This window comes from Tenrec ecaudatus, chromosome 12, assembly GCF_050624435.1.
Source record: "Tenrec ecaudatus isolate mTenEca1 chromosome 12, mTenEca1.hap1, whole genome shotgun sequence".
Taxonomy (NCBI): domain Eukaryota; kingdom Metazoa; phylum Chordata; class Mammalia; order Afrosoricida; family Tenrecidae; genus Tenrec; species Tenrec ecaudatus.
In genome coordinates this window covers 106,936,685-106,952,596 of record NC_134541.1, presented here as the reverse complement: position 1 = coordinate 106,952,596, position 15,912 = coordinate 106,936,685, and the positions used below count along the sequence as shown (strand labels likewise).

General features: G+C 62.1%; 2 protein-coding genes across 3 annotated transcripts in view; both read left to right on the top strand.

Moving 5' to 3' along the window:
• MGRN1 (mahogunin ring finger 1) overlaps positions 1–13,255 on the top strand; it is a 40,222-nt gene extending 26,967 nt beyond the window's left edge. Inside the window, exons 9-18 of one of the 2 annotated variants that reach the window (XM_075564325.1) lie at positions 544–612; positions 3,439–3,598; positions 4,189–4,298; positions 5,544–5,609; positions 7,159–7,385; positions 8,849–8,936; positions 9,062–9,110; positions 9,486–9,575; positions 11,360–11,404; positions 12,240–13,255. In XM_075564325.1, coding sequence (XP_075420440.1) covers positions 544–612; positions 3,439–3,598; positions 4,189–4,298; positions 5,544–5,609; positions 7,159–7,385; positions 8,849–8,936; positions 9,062–9,110; positions 9,486–9,575; positions 11,360–11,400 — 900 coding nt within the window. In that variant the 3' untranslated portion in view covers positions 11,401–11,404; positions 12,240–13,255. The remainder of the gene's footprint in view (positions 1–543; positions 613–3,438; positions 3,599–4,188; positions 4,299–5,543; positions 5,610–7,158; positions 7,386–8,848; positions 8,937–9,061; positions 9,111–9,485; positions 9,576–11,359; positions 11,405–12,239) is intronic. The other variant, XM_075564323.1, reaches the window with a different exon arrangement.
• Positions 13,256–14,054: 799 nt separating this feature from the next.
• Positions 14,055–15,755, top strand: NUDT16L1 (nudix hydrolase 16 like 1). The gene is made up of 3 exons (XM_075564326.1): positions 14,055–14,266; positions 14,340–14,600; positions 15,112–15,755. Exons 1-3 carry the CDS (start codon positions 14,060–14,062, stop codon positions 15,331–15,333), a joined length of 690 nt encoding a protein of 229 aa, XP_075420441.1. The 5' UTR covers positions 14,055–14,059; the 3' UTR covers positions 15,334–15,755.
• The last annotated feature ends 157 nt before the right edge of the window (positions 15,756–15,912 follow it).

The following is a 15,912-nucleotide window of genomic DNA, read 5'->3' as shown; positions in this document are numbered from 1 at the left end:
TGGCCTTTTGGGTGGAGGGTCCCCTAAACGGAACTGAGCTAGATTTGGTGTGTGAAACATGGCTGGGGGCTGGGCCAGGCCTGTTTTCCCTGTGTCCTCAGTCTGGAGCTTTCTAGAAGGTAGATGGAGAGAACCCAGCAGACTTGAGGCACAAGCTGTCAGCGTGGGTGGGAGCAGGTGTGTGCCAGCTGCTTGTGTCCCCTTGGAGATGGCCTGGGCTTGACATTGTGTAGGGCAGGGGTCAGTCTTGGAGACCAGAGATACATACACTGGTCCGGGAAGAACAGCCCAGCTCCTGGAGCCCCTGTGTTGCTCTGAAGGACTGATGCAGGTTGGGGTGTCTGCAGGTAGGGGGGCCAAGCCCTCATGGCACTCAGTAGGGTCTTTTATGGTGGACAGCCCCCCTGTGACCCTGGCCCTGTGTCTGGTGACTCAGGGTCGGGAGCTGGGCAGGGGCCCGACACTGGGCTTGCTTCCCTAGGTGGGGCTGGGCAGGGTGGGAGCAGAGCCCTGGAGAGCCCAGCATGCCCCTCTGCTCACCAGGTAGACCGGGTCAGCTACCTACTGCAAGAGATCTACGGCATCGAGAATAAGAACAACCAGGAGACGAAGGTAGGGCCTGGTGGGTGGGTGAGCGGGTGGGCCGCCGGGTAAGAGAGAGAGCGCGAGAGTGCACGCCCCCTCACCACCCACCCACCCACCTACCCACCCCACACAAGCAGCACCCCCTATTGTCCCATGTGTCGTGTTCCCCATCCCCCCACCCCGGGGCCCACCACCACTAGCTGTATTCAAGGGCCCTGTCCTGACCCTCCTTCCCCCAGCCCCCGGGCTGCTCCTCAGAGCCCACACTTCAATAACTTAAACAGGTTTTGAAATTCCTGTTTTACACTGTGGGTGAAAATATACAGTGAAGCACACACCGATGGATCAGTGACACAGTACAACCCTGAGGTGGGCTGCCCGTCTCAGACCCCTTCACTGCCATTCTGCCCCCACACCCCCTGCAGCTCACTGCCCCCCCCCCCCCTTCTCTCCCCTCACAGTCCCTATCCCCAACCTGAATTTGAGCTGGCTCCTTGGCTTTTATGAAACCCTCTGGCTGCTGGGGCGAGCCACCTGGAGGCCCTGGCCAAGCCCCCTGCTGCCCCCTCCTGGCCACCTCGGGCTATGACCTCATCTCTTCCCTGAGGGACTGCTAGCTGCTGCCCCTGCTGGCCTGTGCTTCACCGCGAGCCCTCTGAAGTTGTCCCTGGATTAAGTCTGTCCTAGCCTCGCAGGGCCTGGCAAGTGTGGCTGGGAGAGTCGGCAGTGCTCTGGGCAGTCTGCCGGAAGGTTGACAGGGCTGCAGCTCCAGGAGGGAGTCCTGCTAGGCCAGAGGCTGGCAGCTTTCTGTGGCACAGTGGCAGGCAGTAATTCTTTCTGGCCCTGTGACCCTTGGTCTTCGCTCTCGTGGACTTCACGCTGTCACTGCAGCCCCAGGCAGCTTGAGGTGCCTGGGCCACTGTATTTGCAAGATGGGGTGGAGAGCCACCCTTACTGGCTCGTGTTTGAGCGTCCACTCCGAGGGTGAACAACGCGGCGCTCTGCTTCTGTGAAGAGTCACAGCCTTGGAAACCCACAGGGCAGTTCCTCTGTTCCAGAGGGTCACTGAGTCAGTCACTCGTGGCACTGGGTTTGGCGGCTTTAGTTAATTTGAGAGCTGCCGTGGCCTGGTAGTAGGATCTGCAGACCCGTTAAGCCTGGTTTGCTATTTTCAACCAAGTAGGCATGGCCCTTCCGATCAGGTCGTGAGCTCTTCCCTGAAGAAGGGCTGGGTTTGGGGCATGTCTCCAGGGTGTAGATGTCAGCCCCATGGAGCTGATCAGGCCCTTTTTGCTGGACAAGCCCCTCTGGGGCCCTGACCCTGTATCCCACAATGCAGGCTCACGGCTGAGCAAGGAACAGGCCTCCCTGGACTTGAACCTGGGCTGACCTTGAGTTGCTATGGGCTGGGGAACCTTGTCCAGGCCATGGTCCTTGCAGTGGCATTAGTGAGCACTGTTGGAGGGACACCACCAGCCGACTGCAGCCCACAGTGGGGATTTGCTCTGAGCAGCAATGTTGGGCTCTGTTGGACTTCCCTTGGTCACAGAGGGTCCAGAATACCCGGGGTCCCAGGATGTTAGTGAGTCCCTACCTGGGCCTGGACTTCTCTTGGAGCCAAGGCCCCAAAGTCAGGCGTCTGGCCTTTAATATGAGAAAATAAATTCCTGTTTGTTCAAGCCACCCCTTGTGGTATTCCAAGCTTCTTCGCCAGTGCTCACAGAAGCAGCAGTCTGGAGGTCAGATGATGCACTGCATTAGGCAAACACAAGGCCCTGCCGAGTGCGGGCCAGCAGGGAGGTCCCTGTGAGGACTAAGGTGCACCTGACCCCAGTCATGGCATTTCAGTTGCCTCAGTTGCATGTGACAGTGGACACTGAATAAGGATGACCGAAGAGTAAGAATTGATGCATTGCATGATGCATTGCATGGTGTGCTGGGGAAGAACATATGAACACAAGAACCAACAAATCTGCCCTGGCAGCAGGACAGCCAGAACGCTCCTGAGGGGCCCGGATGGAGAGACTTGGTCTCATGTACTTTGGACATGTTGTCGGGGGAGACCAGGCCCTGGAGAAGGACATCATGCTTGGGAAAGTCGCGGAGCAGCAAAAAAGAGGAAGGCCTTGGACTAGATGGACGGACACAGTGGCTGCCACCTGGGCTCAAGCATCAGAGCAATTGAGAGGAAGACCCAGGAGACGGGCACGGGGTCTGTATGGTGACTGGATGGTATCTAACAACTGAACGAGGACAACTAGTGTGATAATTTTTAATACAAAGTAGCTTTTGAAAACCACTATTAAATCTTACCAAGTTAAGAAGCAAACAAAGCTTTTACACAAGCAAACCTGCTGCTTGTCCGGCTGGTCTGGGAGAAGCTGGCTTAGGCCATCGGGCAGTTTTCTTGTGCAGAGACCAGGGCTGTGGACCTACATAAAGGTGACGGGGGAGTTAGAGGGACAGTGCAGGTGGCTACTGCTGGTACCTGCCAGGGGACCCTGTGCTCACTAAGTGCCATACCTTTGGACTTGGGGAACACTGGGCCACCACACTGCACAGCTGGCCAGGGGTTTCTGGATTGGCCTCCCTCACCGCAGCTTGGTGTTGTTTCCCTTCTGCCTGGGCAGGGAGCTCAGTGCCCTCGGGTGGTAGGGCTCCCTGTCCCCCTCGAGCCAGCCCCCCCGCCTCCCCCGTGCCCCCCAGCATCAGCCTCAGGATGGGGGGCTGGAGCTGGTGACAGGGCCAGTGGGGGCGGCATGAGGCCCCTTCCTCGCCTCCAGTCTCTCTGTACCCCCTCCCCCCTCCCCTCCTCTGGTCCTGGAGGCCGACGCACAGGCCCTTGTCCCGCAGCCCTCCGACGACGAGAACGGCGACAACAGCAGCGAGTGCGTGGTGTGCCTGTCAGACCTGCGCGACACCCTGATCCTGCCCTGCCGCCACCTCTGCCTCTGCAATTCCTGTGCCGACACCCTGCGCTACCAGGCCAACAACTGCCCCATCTGCCGGCTGCGTGAGTGCCACCTCGGCTGGAGACAGGGTGGGGCGGGGTGCTTGGGGAAGGAGAAGGATTGGCCCCGCTATGGCAGCCAGGGCATGTCGTTGCAGGAGCAGGGCGTGTTGGCATGCCCCCAGGACAGGTGTCTGCTGGCTGCACGGACCAGGGGCCCTTTATTCTGGAGCGCACATGGGAGCGAGTGTAGCTGCGGAATTGACTTCTGTTGTCGAGATGGCGCGCAGCGTCAGGGAGACTGACCATTGACTTGGAGGGTGTGACCCCTCTGCCCCTCCCCATTCACACAAACACTGTGCTTCCCGTGTGTAGGGTAGACCTCCCAGAGGGTGCCACGCTCCAGGTGCAGTGGCACTAGCTGAGCTCCAGGAGCCTGGGGGCTGACCTTGACCTTGGTGTGAGGGTTCCATTTTCCATGTGGGGCACGGTTCCTGGGTTTCCTCTGGCTTCTGTGGACCCCAGGGCACCCTGCTGACTCCTTCCTCTGAGCAGGAAGTGGGGCTTGTCCTTGGGCTGCTGCTGCAGACTTGGAAGTAGCGGGGGTGTTGGTGTCACCTGCCTGATGAGAGCCCTGTCCCCCTGTGTCACAGCCTTCCGGGCCCTGCTACAGATCCGTGCTGTGCGGAAGAAACCCGGGCCCCTGTCCCCCGTCTCCTTCAGCCCTGTGCTGGCCCAGAGCGTGGACCATGACGAGCACTCAGTAAGTGCCCCGGCCTTCTGCCTGGGGGCGAGCGGAGCGTGCTGGGGTGGGATTGGCAGTGTTGTGAGGCCTCCGGGCAGTGCCAGACAGCCTGGCCTCACCTGTCCCTTGGGCAGGCGTGGCCACCAGGGTAGCTGAGCACCCTGACAGGCCCTCCCATGGTAGCCTGTGAGCACCCAGTGGCCCTGCCTGAGGAGGAGCCACTTGGATTCCCTGCTCACGGACACCCCTCCTCCAGCCTGACTGCTGTGCCTTTTCCCCCAGCGGGTCTGTGATGCTGCCCTCCTCCCACCCTCTTGCTGAGGTGGACCGCTGGGGACTTGGGACCAGAGACCCCTGACTAGACCCTGCTCTGGCTCATAGGAGTCGGAACCTAGAGAGCTAGCAGTGGAGCTGCCATCCTCCTGAGGAGGGTGTGTGGAATGATGGTTTATAAGAGGGGACTTGACCCATTGGGAGGTGACCCCCTGGCGGCCCCCTCCTCAACATGTGCCTAGCCTGTGGCTGGGCCTCTCTGGTGGAGGCAGATCCACTGTGCCCCTCACAGGATGCATGCCTGTGTGTCCCCTTCAAATCCCGATGCCTGGCTTGTCTTTTGTACCCTGACCTTGGGCCCCCTTACCCCCTTGGGACCAGTTTCCTGGAGCGCCACCAGCTCCTCACACCAGAAAAAGGCCTTGGTGTCTCTCTGCGGGCTGTGGTTGGTGCTGGGGCAGTGGTGGGCACACCTATTGGTGTGAGCACCCATGGTATGGGCTCCAGCTCACAGCATGCGCCCGGGCCAGGCTGTGGAGGGCTAAGCACACTGGGTGGGCCACAGGCACTGGCTTACTGCCCAGCACCCCCTGGGCTTGCAGCTCAGGCCGGGCCTGCAAAAAGGTCTCAGCTTGCAGGGTCAGTGGGTCTCGGTGACCCTGCACCGGGGCATTGTCCCGGGTGAGCCGGCCCTCTTGAATTGGGTATGTGTGCCGGGTTGGAGCAGCATCTCCCTTGTGGCTGAGATGCCATATGGGTTGTGTCCTTCTGTCCCACACGCCACACTCCCAGCCTGTGGGTGGCACCCACCTGCCCTCCGCCTGCTCCCGGCTCCGACTGAGTGGTGGGTGTTGGGGGTCACCGATGCAGACGCAGGCCCCCTTGAACGTCTGTCAGAGTCCACCTCAAGGCCCCCGACCGAGGTCCGAGAACCTTCTCGGGGGCGCTGCCCCTCCCGTAGTTTTAAACCTGTGATTTTTATCTCGACAGTGCCCCTTTAAAAAACCAAAGTCGAGCCCTGCCTCCCTGGCCAGCAAGAAACCCAAAAGGGAAACCGTAAGTGCGCCTGGGCCGCCTCGGCCGCGCCCTCACTCACAGCCCACCCACTGCCCGCCCGCCCGCCAGGGAGCCCCACCGCCGTGCTGGCCGCCCGGTGTCCCGGTTCCCTTGTTTCTTGCTGGCAGCAGGACGAGTGTCCAGCGGCACTAACTCACTTACGTGGCTGCTCTTCTGCCTCTCGCATGCTGCGTGCCCCGCTCTCCTCCGCCAGGGTCTCTGGGCTTCTCACTTCCTGTCTTCCTTGCTGTTTTGGGGAACAGGTCAGGGGAACCTGGGGGTGGGCTCTCCAAGGGGCTCTCACCCCTTACCCTGTTATCAGGCCAACCAGCACGTGGGTCTTCTGAGGGGCCCAGGCCCCCTCCCTGCCCCCACTAGAGCAGGCTGATCACCTCAGGGAGCAGATCAGAGGAATGAGAAAGTGGGGGCTCTGAGGGACATCCCCAGCCCCCACTAGGCTAGGGTGACTTGCTCAGGGAGTAGGCCAGGGGACCAGGGCAGGCCAACCAGCAAGTGAGGGCACTGTGGACCCGAGCCCCCTACCCCACTGGACCAGCGACCCTCTTGGAGAGCAAGCCATAAGGATGAGGAAGTGGGGCTCGGAGGGGCTCTCACTCCCACCCCTTACCAGGTCAGGCCAGCCCTCGCAGACCAGGGGACCAGGAAGTGGGGCTCCAAGAGGCTCTAACTGGCCTCGCAAACCCGGCTCCCATCCTGGAGACTGGGGGTCAGTCGTTGATCTGCCCCCTCTGGAGGAGGAGGGCCCAAGCAGTTCCATCGATGGCAGTGTGGGCACAGGTGCTGACCGTGCTCACCGTGGGAGGGAGGCCCGATCCAGTAGAGGGAGCTGCTGGGCAGAGTACTGCGAGCTCAGGGCACTGGCAGCTTGGTGCCGCTTCCTGTCGAGTGCGTGTGGGGGTGGGCATGGGGGGTGGCCCACCCACCCCTACTGTTCACCGTCAGCTTCAATGCAGACACCCTTGGTGATGGGCTCCACCTCCAACCAAACTAGGGGTCCCCAGCAGCACCCTCTGCAGCAGCAGCTGGCACCCACCCATCAGTGCCCCTGGCTCCTGGAGTCCTGGAGCCTGATCCCCAACTGGCCTCTCCCCTCGGCATGGCTTTGCTCTCTGCCTTTCCTCGCTGTCACTAACCCTCTCTCACGACCCTCCCAGCTGAGGCAGGACTGGAGCCAGCAGGGCTGCCCAAGGCCTTGCTCCAGCGGCCGACTGAGTTGGGCATGTGGATGTCTGGGTGCCCCTCTCCACAGACCCAACTGGCCAGGAGCACTCTAGCCTGTGTGTCCTGCACTCGGTGGGAACAGGGACCTAGCCTTGAGGCCTGTGCTTTTGATTCACACTCGGGGTCCACTGCTGCCAGTTTTAGGGGGCGGGTCTATCTTCAGAGCAGCTCAGGAGGGGGAGCTTACACCCCTGGGAGAGTGGGTTTGGGGTTAGACTGTCCTCGGGGCTGCAAGCCAGTGTCTGGGGCGCTGGGGAAGCTGGCAGGGTGCCAGGCCAGCCCCTGCTCACCTCCCTTTTCCCTGCAGAGCCCCGACAGCATCCCACCAGGCTATGAGCCCGTCTCCCTGCTGGAAGCACTCAATGGCCTGCGGGCCGCCTCCCCTGCCGTTCCCTCAGCCCCCTTGTACGAGGAGATCACGTACTCGGGAGTGTCCGATGGCCTCTCCCAGGCCATCTGTCCGCTTGCCGGCACCGAGCAGATGGTGGACAGCGGCCACCAGAAGGGCAAACTGAGGCCCAGGTCTCCCGACAGGTGAGTCAGTGCCAGCAGCCCACATGTCTGGGCGTGGTGGGAGACCCCCAGCCCCTGCTCTGGGGGAGTTCAAGTTCAGTTCATCTGTGGCTTTAAATGTTGCATTTCACCCCATGCTTGGCTGGAATAACGTAGCAGATTTGATGACGGCTGGTGTTCGTGGCTGTGGTTTACGCCCACGAGGCAGTGGTGGGTCAGTGGTAGCATCCTTGCCTGTTGTGGAGAAGGCCCAGGTTCAGATCCTGGCCAGGGCTCCATCTGTCCCTGGAAGCCTGTGTACTGCCAGGTGCAGTGGAGCTGAGCTGGGTTCCATAAAGCTTCTAGACCCAGTAGGCAGACCAGGTGCCTACTTCCCAACAGTCCGTGCCAGCCTCTGTGCCCTGACACTGCGCTGCAGCCCTCCCAGATGGCATGCTTGCTGTCAGGAGGATGCAAGGCTTGTGCAAGCAGCAAAGCCTCCAGCTGGCCACCCATCCCTCATGTCTTAGGCTGCTGGCACAGTGTGCACATCTGAGAGGCTGGTCACAGAGGCACGTCCTGCCCGGTGACATAGCTGGTGCCCATTCATGGCCCCCACATTGGATCTACCCGGACCCGCCAGCACCTCGCTCTCTCACGCGGGACCCTCAGGTCCCAGTGGCCTCAGACTCAGGCTGGCAGAGAGAGCAGAGGGCAGACGCCTGGGGTCATTATTCTCTACAAGAGGATGGTCAGGTCTCGGAGGGACTATGGGCTGGAGTCTGGGTTTGGTTCCAGGCATGCCAGGAAGCTCGACTGGTAACTGCCTGTTTCCCCCGGCAGAGAGAATTGAGTGGGCACTCTGCAGTGGGCTGTTCCTAGAGTCCTGGTGATGCCGTGGGTCAGGCACCAGGCTGCTCACTGAGTGTGAATGTTCAGATCCCTTAGCCGCTCTACCAGAAACCCCGTGTAGGGTCAAGGAGGCCAGACACACCTGGTGGTGGTGGCAGTGGGTCGTCTGTGGGAGACACTGCGGGGGCCACGTTAGGACTGGCACCTGTGTGCGTGTGCTGCCTGGAGTCTCACCATGCAGGGTGGCCCTGGGCTGCTCCCTGATAAGGTGTGCTGCGTTGAGCTGTGCCCAGTGAAGTACCCACCTGGGTGATGTGTACAGACAACGGGGCCCCTCTGGAGATGTGTGGGAGCTGTGGGGTCCTGATCCTGGTCGGCCTCTCACCGAGCCCCCCTGCCTGAGAGCAGCCGCTTGTGGGCCCTGCTCCCTTTAGGACAACGAGCCTGGTGAACATAGCTTGAGCCGATAGTCAGCGCTGGTCAGCACGGGGGCCCGAAGCAGAGCCTTCCCCAAGGACCCTCCCTGCAGATCCTGGCAACCTCTGCAAGGCCACTGCAGGCTGGAGCCCTGGCTGGGGGCTGCCGGCCCAGTGTGTTTTGTATGGGGGCCTGGTCTCTCCAAGCCCATTCTCTCTCTGTGTCCTCTACCCTAGCACCCTGCGTTCTCCATCCTCCCCTATCCATGAAGAAGAGGAGGAGGCCCCACCCCCACTGAGCGGTGCCGAAAGTAGCTCCCCTGAGGTGAGGAGGTCCCTGCTCTGCCTCAACCCCGGCCTGACCCCAGCATCCCCTGTGTGCCCTGAGGTGGGCCCAGCCCATGGTGATGGGGAGCTCTGGCCAGCCTTGGACTCCCCTTTGTTCCCTAGAGCTTCGTCATGGACGAGGTGGGCGAGCTGTCGTCATCCCTGAAGCCAGGTGAGAGGCTCGGTGTTTCTGGGCTCCCTCATGGCCTGCTGGCAGCCAGGCCTGACCCAGGTCTGCCGGTGTCATTTGTCGTGTTCCACGATGCTTGGTCATCTCTTGTGGCCTGCAGGCTCCACCACCCGAGGCAGACCCCTCATCTCTAGAGTGTGGGCCCTGTCCTGCTAGGTCCCAGGGGTCTGATCCTCAGACCAGGGCCCATGTCAAGAGGACAGACAAGAAAGGGTTAATACCACCAGAATGTAGGAATGTCTCTGTAAGGGACAATAAGCCAGGGAGTAGGGGGAAGGAGGAGTAGAGGAGAGGCTGGTGGGCATGCGGGTGAGGCGTGGGGCTGTGTGTGCTTCTGACTTCGCCTTTGCCCCGCAGAGAGCCAGGCCCCATCCATCAAGAGCGTCCTGCAGGACGGCAGCCCTGAGCACCGTGCCCTTGGCCCACCTGCCGACATCTACCTGCCAGGTACAGTGTGCACCCCTGTCCAGGCCCCTCGGCAGAGGCTTTCCTTCTCTGGCATGGCGGGCCAGGGTTGCAGTCAGTTCCGTGGCCTCCATCTGACGGTACGCGAGGCCCCTCTGGGATCCAGTTCAGGCGCTAGAGAGGCAGCCACAGGGCTTCTGCCTCAGGCCAGAGCAAGCGTGTGCTTACGGTCAGGGTCGGGCGGGCAGAGGGTCCTGGCCAGAATGAGCAGGCTTAACCACCCCTGGGCTTCCATCTGTCCCAGTGGCTGGCCAGCTGCTCCCTTGGGGCCAGGGCACACAGTCATCAGGGTGCCAGCAAGACCACGGGACCCAGGGATGGGCTCCAGTTCCTCTGCTTTAGGCCCTGGGCTCCCAGGAAGGGCAGGGAGTGGGGGTGGGCCATCAGCTACCGTGGAAGGTGCTGGAATGCAGACAGGACACCAGAGACAGCTGCTTGCCTGAGCCTGACACTGCCAGTCTTTACCCAACCCCATCTGGGTGGAGGGATTGGGATGGACTTTGATGGGCAAGCCACAACCCCTAGCGGCCCCCTCTGGTGGATTTTACTGGTGCAGAGGGGCTGTCCCTAAAATAAGAGCCCATGGTGGGAGTCACCAGTAACAATGACAGGGCTTCTAGTAAGTTCTCTTAGAGGAGGGGGAGCTGGGTTCTGACCTTGTGGTGACCCCTGGAGGGAACTCCACTCTTTTGTGTCTGCTTTGGGCAGCAGCGCTCAGGGCAGCAAGGCGGATTCACCCATGGCAGAGAGGAGTACCCTGGGGGTCTCACACCCCAGCATCGGGGTGGGGGCAGCAGGAAGGAAGACGGAGGGACCAGAGTTCCCGAGGAAGAGCTCTCTTGTCCCCACTTCCTCATCTTGACCCCAGCACCCCCCATCCCTCTGGCACCCTTTCTCTCACCTAAACCACCAGAGGTGGATCCCCGCTGTGTGGTCACTGGGCAACTCAGCTCAGAGAGACCCTTGACACAGTCACACATCCCCTGCGGGGATGTTTTCAGGGGTCCCGGAGACCCTAGTGAGTGTGCCCGCCAGGCCTCCATGCTGAGTCTGAGGAGCTAGTCAGCTCAGGGGAATGGTGGCAGTGGCCCTGCCTGATGGTGCCCGGGGGTCCCGCCAGCTTATACGGCCAAGTCTGGCCTGGCTGTTGTAGGCAGCCATCGGTCTGGGCTCTCTCAGAACCCTGAGGCCAATAGGCATGCCTGCTGCTGGGGAGCAGGCGCTATAGGGGCCTGTGGGAGGAAGTGTGGTGGCCCTCCTGTCCGCTTGTGCCAGCCCCTCCTGGGCCCTGGCTGTGCTGGCTCACAGCTGTCTCAGGTGCCCTTTCAGTGCGTGCACGTGCAAGAACGTGTGCCCAGGTGCGCGCGCGTGCGCACACACACACACACACACGCCGCCTTTCCTTGTTAACAGCTACACGGGCGGCCTGTGGGAGGTCGTGAGTTCTCTGAACACCCGTGTTCCCTGCTGACAGGAAAAGACCAGGCTTGGGGGGAAGCTGAGGACCCTGGTGTCCTGGTCCCGGTGAGGCGGGATCCTTCCAGGCCTCAGTGACTGCCCCCATCTCCAGCTCTAGCTCCCTACTTGGTAGACACAGAGGGGTGCGCTGGCAGCCTGTGCATCTCTCAGGGCACTGCCCTCAGGCTGAAGCTGGAGCGAGCAGGCCCTGTGTCCAATGGGAGTCAGTGGCTCCCACCCTCGAGGGCTGCCCTGGGCAGCAGCGCTTTGCTAATTGAGCTCCGTCTGTCTCTCCTCCTCTCTGGCAGCCCTGGGCCCCGACTCCTGCTCTATTGGTGTCGAGGAGTAAGCTGGTACGTGCCTTTCTCTGCTTCGGGGTGGGCCTGACAGTCCTTCAGCCTTTCTAGATTTCTTCCAGTCACGGGGTCCCCGGGGCCTAGACTCTGAATCCAAGCCCTGGCGGGCAAGCTCAGGGCAAGGTGGGCCCTGGTGAAGTTTGATGACTGAGGGTCCCATCTGGACCCCTCCACTTGTTGGGGTCCCTGTGATCCCCCAGGCTCTGGTGTCTCTTTCTCAGCTGGGCACAGGTTGTTCCTGTCCCCACCAAATCCTTCTTCCTCAGCCATCTTCGGACAGACAGCAGCCAACGCTCGCAGAGAGTTGGTTGTGACTTCCATAGCTGTTTGAGGGTTGCTTTTGTGTAAAACGTAGAGGACAGACTGGACTGCAGAGGGCTGTGGGCTGGCTGAAGGCTGTCTAGTCCCCCCTGTGCTGGGGGGCTGCTGCTCAGCAGCCAGGGGCCGTGCAGAGCGTCTGGTGGCATCCTAGCTGGAGGTGCTTGTGTCGTGGTACCTCGCCTCAGGGTGGGTGGGCTTGGGCAGGAAGCGCAGCCTCCTGGAGTAGATCGGTACTGCACATCGAGCTGGGCCATGCCCACAAAGCAGGGTGGGGGCTGAGGGTGGGGGTAAGGACCAGGTGGACAGGTGTGGCCAGGAGTAAGACACACCTCTGAGGAAAGCACCCCTGCCTTATCCTGCCAAGGTGCCTGGGTGGACAGCTCCAAGACAGGGCTGAGAGCCCCAGGTGCTTACTTCTGAATCAGCCCCACCCACGTGGACCTGCACTATAGGCTCAAAGAGGGGGCAGCCTCTGGGCCCAGCATAAGCCCCTTCTGCTTCCCACTTGCAGGATGCTCAGCCTCTCTGGAGATGCCCTTTGGCACCACCGGCCCTCCCTGGCCTCCACTGGGTGGCCCCTATCCTGACCTCGGGGCCACCGAGCTGACCCACTTTTGAAAGCTGAACCAGCTGCAGCGTGGAGCCCTCAGCTCCTGGCCTCCTGTCTGCACATGCCCGCAGCCAGCGCTCTGAAAGCCAAGCACACAGGCTGCCCGGCCCTCTTCTGAGGACGACGTGTTGTACCTGGCTGGTACAGATGAAGGACTGATGGCAGCTTCCTGTTTCCCCAGACCTTCAGGGAGTCTGGCTGGGAGGGCAGGGTGTGGGGCCCGGTAGTTCTCGGGACCCACCTGTCATTGTGGTTCCGCTCCGGGGGGGTGGGGAGGGGTTGATGTTGTCTTGAGTCTCCCCTGGGGCCACCACTCACTCTGTTCCCCTTCTCCTCCAACTCAGTGGGCTAGGGCCCTCCAAGTAGCCAGTGGTGTGGAGGTGGGGTGGGATACTGTGTTCGAGCGGGAATGATGGCCCTCCCATTTGAGTCTCAGATGTCTCCACGTGGGAGCCTCGCTGTGGTCTGCCTACCTTGGGGGGCTTTGGTTTTCCCCCTCCCCCAGTGCCATGCCAGCATTCCCATGTATTTCTGCCTTGTTTTCTGGGGCCCCTGGAGCAGGGCCCACCAGGCCCCTGTGATGTTTTAAAGAGTCTTTCAACAGCAGAGGTGCTGCTTCCAGCCAGCCAGGGTCCCCAGGCTCTAGATTCCAAGCGTCCTGGGTCCCCACCCCCACCTGAGAATCAGCATAGCAGGGGCTCGAACAACTCCTGCCAGAATACTGGGCCAATGGACCCCCCCTCCTGCCACCCCTCCCTCACCCACGTGCAGTCCCCCTTCCTCACTGGTGGGCGGGGCTAGAGCTGGCGCTATGAATGGTGTGCTCGCCTTGGACCATCTCGTGGTATCACTTGATGTACTCTGGTTAGGTTTTTGTTTTTACTGTATATTTATAGTAATAAAATCATGCAGCAATAGCCTGTCTGACCCTTTCCTATGTGTCCCGCCCCCCCCCCCCCATGGTTACGTGGCAGGGTACTGAATGGTTAGTGCCTGCTCTCCCCCAGGCCCTGCTCTGCTCCTGGCAGGTGACCACAGCAGGGAACAGGAGTGAGTATCCCAGGTCCTAACTGCCCGCCCCTGCTGTTCTGCCCCCTGGGTCTGCTCAGGGCAGTCATACCACTGAGGAACGTGGGCTGCTGGAGAAGCTCCCGAGGCTACGCTCTGCCTGACCCCTGCCCGTGTGCCCAGCATGTCCACACCCACGTGGAGCTCATCAGTCAGCGCCCTGAGACCCAGGTAAGCAGGTAGGCCTTCCCCGTGGACCCAGTAGGTGACAGGAGGGCAGCCCGGCACTGTCATCAGCTTCTGCGAGGTGGCTGGCAGGTGGTCGCGACACCTGTGTATGGCAGGGAAGCCTTCCCCTGCGTGTCACATCTCGGGTCTGGAGCTCTGGAGGCTACAGGGCCAGGAGGGCCCCTGCTCACGTGTGCGCACGTTGGGAAGCTTCGTGCACATGGACTGGTCGCACAGCCCCGGCTCTAGGCGGAGCCGGCGCGGCACGGCATGCAGAGGCCGTCACCAACGTGCGTGAACGAAGCGATGGGCATTCCTGTCGGAGGCACCCAGTGAAGAGACGCTCGGCCGGGCGCGAGCAGTGCTTCCTGGGAGGCGTGGCTGCTGCCCGGAGCGAGCACCGCCCATCCCCTTCGTGCCGTCCCTCCGGTTGGCTCAACGTCGGCGAGGGGTGGGCTTTGCTGGGCGCCGGGCGGGGATTGGCCATGCTGGCGCATGCGCCCGCGGGGCCGGCGCCGAAGGGCGGGGGCAGTGCCAAGATGTCGGCAGCGGCACTGCCCGAGCTGAAACAGATCAGCCGGGTGGAGGCGATGCGCCTGGGACCCGGCTGGAGCCACTCTTGCCACGCCATGCTGTACGCCGCCAACCCCGGGCAGCTATTCGGCCGCATCCCCATGCGCTTCTCCGTGCTGGTGAGGACGGGGTGGCGGGCAGGCGGGCGAGGGCGGGGGCATGGCGCGGCCCGCTGACCGGCTCCCTTTGCAGATGCAGATGCGCTTCGACGGGCTCCTGGGCTTCCCTGGCGGCTTCGTGGACCGGCGCTTCTGGTCGCTGGAGGACGGGCTGAACCGGGTGCTGGGCCTGGGCCTGGGCTGCCTGCGCCTCACCGAGGCGGACTACCTGAGCTCGCACCTAACCGAGGGCCCGCAGCGCGTCGTGGCGCACCTGTATGCGCGGCAGCTGACGCTGGAGCAGCTGCACGCCGTGGAGATCAGTGCACTGCACTCTCGAGACCACGGCCTGGAGGTGGGGCCGCCGCCGGGCCCCGCCCCGCCCCGGGTTGGCTCTGGCCCCGCGGAAGGCACCGATGGGTAACACGTCCCGGGCGTCCCCGGGCGGGTGGGGACGGGGCTTGGGGCCGGGATGGAGGGGCAGGGGCGCCCCCGGGCTGTTACAGTCTGCCTTGCTGCCAGCCATTGCCAATCCCGGGCGTGGGGCGTGGGGTGGGTGGTGGGTGTGTGCCCCTGGGCCGGGAGGGAGGGGAAGAGAGAACATGTGGAGGGCTTGATGTTTTGAGGGTCCTGGGCTGGAAGTTACATTACCGGTGGTCGAGGCTCACCGAGTGGAATGGGGAGCATGGGGTATACGCTGGGAGGAGGGCAGGGGCATTGGGGCACTGGCTTTTTGCTGGGGTGGTCCTGGGAAGGGAAACTAGAGGCTTTGGCTCACCAGCCCTCCATCCTTAGCCCAGCAGCTTGGCAGGGGCTGCTGTGAGGTGGGGGCCATGCCAACTCAACTGCCCCTCCTTTCTTCACAGGTGCTGGGGCTCGTGAGGGTCCCACTCTACACCCAGAAGGACCGAATGGGGGGCTTCCCCAACTTCCTCAGCAATGCCTTTGTCAGCACCGCCAAGTGTCAGCTCCTCTTCGCCCTCAAGGTGCTCAACATGATGCCTGAGGAAAAGCTGGCAGAGGCCTTGGCTGCCGCCACTGAGAAGCAGAAGAAAGCCCTGGAGAAGTTGCAGCCAGCATCCTCCTGAGGGCCCTGCCAGGCTGTGTTCCAACCCCTCCCCCTAGGCCCTCTGGGCTGTCTCCTAGTGTGCGTGTGTCTGTGTCCCTGCCTGGGGCCAGTGGGCAGCAGTGGACCAGCTGGAACTCAGGTTTGCAGGGTGGGGTCCAGGCTCTTGCCCACCCTGCCGTGCTTGGTGGGTCTGCCCTAGGCAGGTAGAGGTCTCGGGCATTATGATCCCCCGGTGACGCTGCCACATTTGGCCCTTCTGTGGACAGTTTGTTCCTGTGGAGGACACCCTTGTCCAGGTAGACCCTGTCCCACACACCCCCGAGTCAGCCCCAGAAAGCCGCTGTACCGTTTGTTTGCGGGGAGGCCGGGCTTGGGTCCTGAGGGCAGTCAGGCTGCTGCGTGGCTTACTGACAACACAATAAAGTAGCTCCCACTGCTCTCTGCCGAGCGCCCTCCGTGCTAGCAGCGCCTCTCTTCTTAGCCAAGCTGGTCTGGGGCAGCCCGAGTGTGGCCTCAGCTCAGGGCAGGGGCAGCTGCGGAAGACCGCAACTTGAGAGGCCATGAGGGTGCAAATGGGACATTTCAGAGCTTTTGCTAG

What these genes read in the sequence shown, in the direction of transcription:
- NUDT16L1 (XM_075564326.1), top strand. Translation starts at nt 14,060, where the DNA reads ATGCTGGCGCATGCGCCCGCGGGGCCGGCGCCGAAGGGCGGGGGCAGT. An exon ending in CCATGCGCTTCTCCGTGCTG is followed by an intron (nt 14,267 to 14,339) that starts GTGAGGACGGGG and finishes CTCCCTTTGCAG; the next exon opens with ATGCAGATGCGCTTCGACGG. An exon ending in CTCGAGACCACGGCCTGGAG is followed by an intron (nt 14,601 to 15,111) that starts GTGGGGCCGCCG and finishes CTTTCTTCACAG; the next exon opens with GTGCTGGGGCTCGTGAGGGT.